The 9,496-nt window shown below is 38.2% G+C and overlaps 1 protein-coding gene across 5 annotated transcripts in view; it reads right to left on the bottom strand.

Annotated features, from left to right (window-relative positions):
* Positions 1–9,496, bottom strand: part of DNAJC15 (DnaJ heat shock protein family (Hsp40) member C15) — an 83,294-nt gene that overhangs the window by 26,833 nt on the left and 46,965 nt on the right. For all 5 annotated transcript variants that reach the window (XM_011369756.2, XM_011369757.2, XM_023536351.1 and 2 more), the window contains exons 2-3: positions 6,646–6,697; positions 4,080–4,153 (exon numbers count right to left, since the gene is read on the bottom strand). In XM_011369756.2, the coding sequence (XP_011368058.1) occupies positions 4,080–4,153; positions 6,646–6,697 (126 nt within the window). The remainder of the gene's footprint in view (positions 1–4,079; positions 4,154–6,645; positions 6,698–9,496) is intronic.

Here is a 9,496-nt window from a genome sequence, read left to right as displayed (position 1 = left end):
AAAAAAAAAAAAAAATGACTCCCAGGAAGCCAGAACTGGTCATTTAATGTAAGTTGTTCTCTCTGAACAGCCTGTTACATATTTCCACTTGGTAATAATTTTCTGGCTTATAATAATAATTCATTCATTTGACAAACATTTTAGCGCCTACTTTGAGCCAGGAACTTTCCAAATGAGACATGTCAAGTTCTGTCCTTCATCACACAGATGCTAATCTATCAATGTACCAATACTGTGAGGAATACGATGAATGATTCCAAGTTTTGAGCAATTTACAATCTAGTAAGAAAACAAACAAAAAAACCTCTTCCTCCAAGGGTGAGAGGTGGAAGAGAATCAAATGGTTTAAGTACACAAACTAACATGGGACAAATTTTATACACACACACACATACACACACACATGTACACACACACATGGGGAAATATATAAAGGAATTAGTGATATAGAGGGAAACTATAAAGGAACTGGGGACTTAACAGAGGAAAAGTAGCTGGTTTCAAGGTTTCTCTCAAGAGACCCAAATTTTTAATAGATGCATGCCTTATTCCCTGATATTTCTATGATATTTATCCTTAGGGAGCTCCGAAATTTCAACTTTTCAGCTAATAAATATAAATAGATGATGTTTCATGAACCGTCATTCCCACTATAGTCCAGAAACAGACCATTAAAAGCATAAGACAGCATAAGAGGCCTGCCACCTGCCACGTTAGCTCTCAGGCTAAGAAAGAGAAGCATATGCCTGTGATGCATCCTACTGTGGGCGGTGGGTCCCAAGAGAAACAAAGGGGAAAACGAGCAAATCACATTTCAAAACTCAGAAGGCTGGAAAGGAAAGAGGGATGATTATGCCCGCGAGTAAAATATACACACTGCTCAACTGCCCCTGGACTCTGGAGGTCCCAACCCTGCCTTTGGGTCCCTTGCTTAGAAGACGTGACCACTGCCATGAGCCACCTACATATTCACGGACCGGTCAATGGCACTGAGGACGCAAGCCTAAAGCCTGACGGGGGGCCACTTACGTTAATCTGCTTAGTCCTCAAAAACGTGGGCCAACAGGCATCTGAACGAACCCAACACCGTGGGGGAAAGAACAGAACCGAGACAAACAGCTGACCGTCGGCCTTGGAGGACAGGGATAAACCAGGAAGCAGAAAGAACTTCATGAAATCAGTGTCTTTAGAGACATTCAACGGAACAGCTCAACCATAAAAGAAGAAGTCACTATGAAAAAGAAATGAGAAAAAACCTTAGATGTTAAAAGATTACCAACATAAAATACTTCAGTGGACGGACTGAGTATCGGAACGGCCATTGCTAAAGGCCAACCTGAAGACGAGAAAAATAACCTCTGGAAATACTGTGGAATAGAGAATAAAAAGATACGGAGCTAGAGAACAAGAGAGAACATGTTGAGAGACACGAAGGAGAGATGCAGAGGCCCAACATCTCTCTAATGAGAGTTCCAGGAGCAGAGGAAAGAGACAATAGGGGAAAACAATAATTAAGGAAAAAATATGAAAGAACCTTACAAACCAAAAAAAGATAGACCATTTCACACGATTAAGGCTCACTGAGAATTTCTGTGAAATTTCAGAATTCAGAACATCAATAATGAGAAAATCCCCCAAATTTCCAGAGCTAAACAAACAAAAATCACCCAAACTTAAAAGCCAAAAGCCCAAACAACAGAAGAAAATCAGGACAGGCTTCGCACAGAGGAAGGGGAGCACCGGGAAGCCTGGCTGTGAGCCTGCAAGAACGCGGGGTGCAGGCTCCGAGCACGCGGGCGCCGAGGCGTCTGAATGCCTGCAGCGCCAGCTCCACCCGGCTCCAAGGAGCCAGCCGCTAAATGATAATTAACAGTGAGCGCAAAAGAAACACATTATTTAACAAAGAACGTAAAACATTTACCATCCATGAATCTCATGTGAAAAATTACTCTAGGCAGTGTTCCAGCAAAATGAAAAAAAAAAAAATGGATGAGGAAAAGAAAGATGAGATTTAAGAACGATTTGATGTTAAAGCAGAGGAAGCAAATAACATACTAAGAAAAAATTGAAAAAAGTATTCTAAGATGTTTGGCTACAAACTGCAAGAGCAGTACTTTGTGAAAAGAAGGCCGAATTTCTCAACAGCCACGTTTCTGAACTTGAAGCCCACAGGGAAAGGGAGGGGGGCATGCGTCACTGCCCCCTCCCTAAGAGACTCGGGTGCTGGGTTCGGCATGCCTAGAACAATCCTGAACTGCTCTGTCTGATCTGTGAGTCTCCATGGAACAGGGAAAAATGTCTCATTTTCTTGCTCTCTCATCCTTTACGATGTTAAAGAATGTAGTTCTGCAAAATTTGGAGGTCTTCTATTTGCAGGATAAATGTATCTGCTGAAGATCACCACGACAGGAGAGAAACGATTTCTGAAATTCTCTCCATGAACTACATAGAAACATGTGGAGAGGTCCACACAGCGTCCCTTTAAAGAACTATGCCACCGTGTCCACGCCTATCACTCTATTGCAAGCCACGTCATCTGCGACATGGACTGTCTCAGTACCTTGGAACTGCTTTCACAGCTTCTACGCTGGTTCATTCCAGTCTATATTCTATGCGGCAGGCAGAGTGACAATCTGAAATAAAGGTCACACTGCCCCCATGCTCAAAACCTTCCAAAGGCCTTCCATCGCACTGGAAGGGAAATTTGTAGTTTTTGCCCCAGTCTGCTGGGCCCTGAGGGATCCAGGCCCATGCCACCACCGTTCCCTCCGCGTACTCCACCGGTCACCTCAGCTCATTTCCACCTCGAGACCTCTGCGGTGTCCCCCACCTTCCGCCCCCGCCTGGAAGACTCTTTCTTGCGACATTCACGTCTTCTCAGAGAGGCCTTCCCCGGCTTCCTAATACAGATTCCTCTCTGCTGTTATTCTGTAACCTCTGACCCTCATTTAGGTTTCCCGAAAGCATTCCACACTTGAGCAGATCCCACAGCTTACTAACTCCTCTGTCTCCACTACCACGTAAGCTCCTAGAGGCAGTGTCTTTGTCACGTTCACGACTACAGACCGCCCTTCACACTAATGCCTGGTATGTAGCAGGCGCCTAGCAAACGTGCACTAAATGAATGCTTGCTAACTACCCATTAAGACTTCGGCCAAATAAACTGTAAATAGGAAAACAAAATAAGTACATGCTTCCTCCAATCAGAGACACGCATTTATAGGTCTGCAAAATCACTTGCAGTTCTTTTGAACCTGAGTTGAATTATCTGTCACTATGTTATCCTTTGAAAGTGAGGTCATCGTTTAGGGCCAATTAAGCCTCACAAGCCTGTACTGCTTTTGCTAAAACAAGCCATTCTTCCTCATACTGGGGCAAGCCAAGCTGATCCATCCTAGACTTGCTTCTACTTCCCAGAAGTCTAAGCTTACGCTGCCCGGCTTAGGCGAGCTTCCTCTGTAGCCTCTCCGGTGGTCATAAACCACGGTCACCACGCTGCAGCCTGATGCCTACTACCATTCATTCTTCACTTAGAGTCCACTCAGCAGAGTAGCTACAGTGCTGGCAGATAAAATGCATGAGCCCTATAGGGTTTCAGGGTTGGAATCTTATAATTTTATGTTTGACATGGCCAGGCGTGGTGGTACGAGGGAACTAGGCTCAAATTTCAAGAATAAATAAACTCTTGGGTAAGCTCCACCAGAGCAGAGACCATGTCTGTTTTGTTCACCAGTCACACCCAGCTCCTGGCACAGGGACTAGTGTAGAGTGGACAATCACTAAGTGAATGAATGAATATTAATTAAACAAAGAAAATAAATTACCTCCAAGTTGATGTAGTACTACTGAAGGAATGTGATAATAATAAATAATTAGAATCAAAACCAGGGACAAGTTTAGATATAAAAATGTGACCAAGAAAATTAAAAGAAACTAAATCAATAAAAGAGACAAATTCTCTGATAATATAAATAAAACTTCTAGAAACATTGAAAATTCAAGACATTTTCTCAATTACTATCACATATGTCACATAAACGAAAGTAAAAATGAGCTAATGAAAGCCATCTTTAACTTACAGGAGTTGAAATCTTCTTTGCAGTTTCTGTGATGACTTGTTCTAGAGGTTTCCAGATCTGAAATGCATAGCGGCCTAAATAGTAACAGGAATAGAAGCAAATATATTTTCTATAATCAAAGTCAACACCCACAAGATATTTACCACAGTATTTACTGATAGTTTATTTTATATATGTTATTTCAATAACTATTTTAAAATTTACCAGAAAGTCATACTTTTTCAAATTTTTAATCTATTGAATATCATTATCATAGCTACTAAACTTATTGAGTTCTAGTTCGTGATTATAAAGTTGCAAATTTTCAATGTAATATATAATGTCTTACATTGATACAGTGTTACTGATCACACAGACACACACTCACACACAAATCCTAGCACTCTACCACGACAAACTGTAGATGAAATCCTTTACTGTAAGATACTCATGAATCTAAAATGATGATTTGTATAGCTTTTCATAGTGATAATTGCTTTGAAACATAAAGAAAACCATTTCTGTGTCTGATCTATACAACACAGGAGTGTTTTTAATCGAATTAGCTGTAAAGTAAAAAAGCAATTACGTAGGAAATATTGACCAAGGTTGTCATCAATTTCTCACTGAGGATGACTATTCTCCTAAAAACTTATTTTAGCGCTTTCCTTTTTTAGGTATCATAATGATAATTTAAATTCCCCTGAATTCTTGACAACTAAGAATCAATAGGAAACCAGGTCTTAGGTTGCTTTGAGGGCATAGAAACAACAATAAAACATTATCTGGCTAATTCGCCTTTCGCACCCTAATCAGAATGTGTTTCTATTAATACTAGTATCTTATTTCCCAAAAGTCTTGCTAGAAAACCAGCTATGACGCTCTGGACTTCAATTCCTAACCATAACCTTATTCGCAAATCAAGATTTCTACTGGGAAAGATTAACTACATAGATCTTTTAGGAGTCACCTGTCTAAATGCACTACTATTTCTGTGCAAACCTGTTACAGTGATAAACAGGATGCTAGAAATGGGAAGATGTGAAGTAACCCGTCCAATTAGGAGACAAAATGCTCTTGTGATCAAAATAAAGTGAAATTAAGCGAAGCTAAAACCCTACCTCATCCAAGTCTCTTATCGTATAGATGTCAACTGTAGAATCGAATGTTGATGGATTGTATGTTTGATTCTACAATAGTATAAAATATAGCTTTTAAATTACCTCAAAATTCCTTTAAAACCATACACAATCAGACAGCCTCAATGAAAAAAGCAGTTAAAAGCTTCAGGAAGTGACATCTGGAGGTTTACTTTAACCATATGCCAGAAGACCTAGTTCCAACAAATCTAAGTGTACTTTCTCCGAAATTCTATTCCGTTTATTTGGCTCTGGAAGAGATATATGCCGATTATTTAACATTTTAGTTAGAATGAATTTGGCAACGGTGTGGTATATACAGAATACAAACACCAATTCTCATTTTAGAAAGACCCTGACAAAAGGACATCTTTCTCTAATTTCAAATAAAAACCTTACATTTGAATTTGAAATAACTATGCCTATTCTGCTATAACAATTAATACTAAAATTGTTTTATGGTTCTGCGGCAAGTTTGTCAGAATTCCTATTCAGACATGATATTCTTCTCATGAAACTTCAGTAATTAGTTAGCTATAAATTATATAATGAGACACAAGGTCTGGATGGCACAAAGACCAAGAATCTGAACCTCTGATCTTGATTTTAAGGTTCTTATTATTAAAGTTGTTTACACGAGATTTGTATGAAATTAAATACTATGCCAAACAAAAGCCTTTTTTTGCTCACTTTTTTATTGAATCTTACTAAACTCCACATAACCACAATGGAATGTAGTTTCACCTAACAAGAAGATCCCGTTAACGAGATCAAATCCATGGAACTTAGAGACACGAATACTAAAACTAAAAATGTAAATTTTTAACAAGGAAATGCTCTCAAACTAAAATTAACTACGGGATAGCTATGCAATTTAAAACTATAAGTTGATGACTCTAAGCTATAAGTTGAAGAGAGAGCAATTTTTCTTTAAAGCTTCATAACTATTCTTTCTAAAAAGGTAATTTTGGCAGTTTCTCAAGGACATTATAACACTAACATGTTAAAAATGAAGTAATAAATACCCTACAGGGGACGATTATTCTCATCAGAAAGAAGTGACAGCTCAGGAAATGTGTCATCCTGGCTGCAAGCAAAAAAATAAATATGGGAGAATAAAGGAACCCCATATCACTGATTGCTTCATATTAAAGATTTTTTAGCTTATAGCTCAAACTAAAATATTGCCAGGAAGATCCACTGTTACCAGGGCTAGTTTTCCTTGCTTTTGTATCGTTACTTCTCTTCACCACGGAGTTTATCTAGATTTTGCTACACTGACAAATGTTCAGTGCTTGTAAGTGGTGGGGAGAAGGGAAGAATAGGGTGGCGTGATGTCTGAAAACCAAAACCTTCAGAATACTAAGTCTGCTTATGAATCACTACGGGAGCGACCTGGAAATATTTCTCATGCACATCTGCTGACATGTGTCCTTTATCCATCTTACCTGCAAACGCAAAAGCTGCAACACCCAGTCCCACAGCAATCAAGCTTCTGGCCTATGGAGGGAAAAAGATGATCACACAGAGTGTTGCACGAAGGGCTTTAAAAGTAAGTATTTTTTAATAATGTGAATAATTACGATAAATCCTAGATTTTCTTCAAGATCTGCTGAGAATAGAACTTAGAAAAGCTGCCCTGTGTATGGGATTGCATCTGCTGTGCACCATGTCGGTTAATTTTCAGTGAACTAGAATAATTCTAGGTTTTCATTTAATTTCTATATATTTGAATTCATTCTAACCAAGAGCTTTTATGTTACCTATTGCTAAAATGTTTCCTACAGACTATTCTTAGTGGGTTTAACATATTAATCTTCCATGCAGATAAAAAGCACATATTCCCTTCTCCATTATACTTGCCATACGCAACAGTATTTGCTATATGTAAAAACTCGGTACAATGTTAGATGCATATTTAGCAAATCAGTCAAACTTCCAAAAACTATATCGAAGATAAACACAAAAAGCCTTACGACCTTTAAAAAGAACAAAAACACACCCAAATTAGGTGACTAACTAATGATAGATAATTTAAAAGCTAGTTTATTTCTACCTTTCTAGAACAATGTAAACATTTTAAAACTAGAGCCAAGCATTCAGAATCTAAGGTTATGAACTCAGTCTAAGAAAACTCTATTTTAAATCGGTATGTGCTCCATATTTTTCTATGTTTTTCTCCCTAACTACTTCAGGAAAGCATGTAACTCGCAACAGAAAAAGGTTTATGCAGCAGAGATCAATGGCTGCCCAACAAGCATGCTCCCTTTCTTCTGTGGAATTCCTATTTTCAGCCCGACGTGTATTAGGTATGGTTAACCAGGTGTCAGGTTATAGGACATAAGCAGAGTGGTGTGTGTCACGTCCGGCAAGTCGTTCGGGGAACTGGGTGACCATCTTTCTTTCTTTCCATCCCTCTTTCCCAATGGCCAGACTGTAGACCTTATACCTGGAGCAGCCATCTTGGATAAAAAAGGAAGAAAAATGAGACGAAAAGAGACTGTGTCTGTGACTGTGGACCTGCCAGAGGACTCTGGACTGCCTTTATCTGCATGGGGTAAAAATAAAATCCTGTCCTAAGTCAACAGCGTTATGTTCAGTTTTCAGGCACTTGCAGCCAATTCAAATTTTGATGGATGCAGAATTAAGGAGAGACACCACAGAAATGTTTTCGTCTGATTAGTAGTGTGAGAGGTAAATGTCTAAGATCCAGCAAAAAAAAAAAGAAAGAAAAAGAAAAAAAAATTTAAAGCTAGAATAATCTCACTAGGAAACAAAATGGATTCATTTCATATTATAGCATAAGTTGCAAGATAGGGGGCTGAAATGAATGAATTTCTAAAACCAAAAAGCCCTGCAGCCATCAGCTTCAAGTTCTGCAAGGGAACACCCCTTTGCCTGGGTGGATAACAGTTTCCAATTGCTGCTGTTCCCTGAGAGATTCATCATCTCTTTTTAGTTATACCATGCCCACATCTCTGCAAATAGTCCATTCATTAAACCAGCTTCAAAAAAGCCATCATCTGTTACCACCAGGACCCTCACTGATAAAAACATCACTGTACCATGTACGAAAGAGGAAGAGCATGAAACAAGGCAAAGGTTTACATCACGTGAGTCCTATGTAGGGCCTTGAACATAGTGGGCCTCCATGTTTATGCTAATCTCCCAAAGATCTTTATTTTTATCCAATTACAACATTTATTGCACTGAATTATAACTTAGTGTTGTCTCCTTTAGCTTTTGTAGATATTAAGAGCCTTTTAAAAATATGATGAACTCTACAGACCATCACCCCATAAAACCACAAATATATATATACCACAAATATTTTGTATATAATTTGAGGGCGTTCATGGGTCTCCATGTAACCCTTGTGCCCACAAGCCCCAACATAAGGACTCCTGAAACAAACAAACAAGCAAACAAACAAGCTCACTAACATCTGGAAGAGTATCTCATTCACCTTTGAGCCCCAGAGCACATCGGAAGACCTGGCATACATATTTCATTTTCCACTCATTTAAAAATACAACAAGGAAAATAATGTTGATTCTAGAACTAACCTCTATTTCTAAAGACTAACTTTATAGAAAGATAACAAAAAAGGCCTTGAGACCTTTTAAAACAACAAAAACAAACCCAAGTTAGGTGGGTCACTGGACTAAAAGAAGGATGTTAAGTAAATGACCAAAAACTATACAATCAAATCTTGATTACCCCCCACTGAGAAGCCAAAGTATAGCACAGCTAATCAAACACTCCTTTCTTTATTGGAATTAAAATTCCTTATTGGAAGGGGGTTGTACTTGATTTACCTCTTTAATGTATTCTGAATTAACTTGATACTGAAACAGTTTATACTATTTCAGCATCAACAGTTGATAACAAACAAAAATATATTATTTGGAAGTTGACCTCAACTTGAAATTTTAAAAATATATCGTATGTTCTACACAACCAGATTCTGTAGTCTGAAATAAGAATAAAGGTCCTTCTCATAAAGTTTTCTATAGAAATGCTAAGGCTGTTATATATAAGTAATTAAGTTAAAACTTCAACTGGCCCAGAATATAATTTGCTTCCTGGAAAGAAAAAAATAATATGTATGTGCTACCTAACATTTTTTTTCATTCACTAAAAAGTCATTGGTTTGTGTTTTTAATTTTTTCAGACACAGATTTAAAGAGTTCTAAAACAAGTTCCCCCAGCCCTCCACATATATAAATGACCCAAACAGGGAAAATAAACTAATTGAAAATATAGAAAACAGGCAATACAAGACAGTCAATTTAAAAT

This window comes from Pteropus vampyrus, unplaced genomic scaffold (genome assembly GCF_000151845.1).
Source record: "Pteropus vampyrus isolate Shadow unplaced genomic scaffold, Pvam_2.0 Scaffold154, whole genome shotgun sequence".
Taxonomy (NCBI): domain Eukaryota; kingdom Metazoa; phylum Chordata; class Mammalia; order Chiroptera; family Pteropodidae; genus Pteropus; species Pteropus vampyrus.
This window is presented reverse-complemented; position numbering and strand designations above follow the sequence as displayed.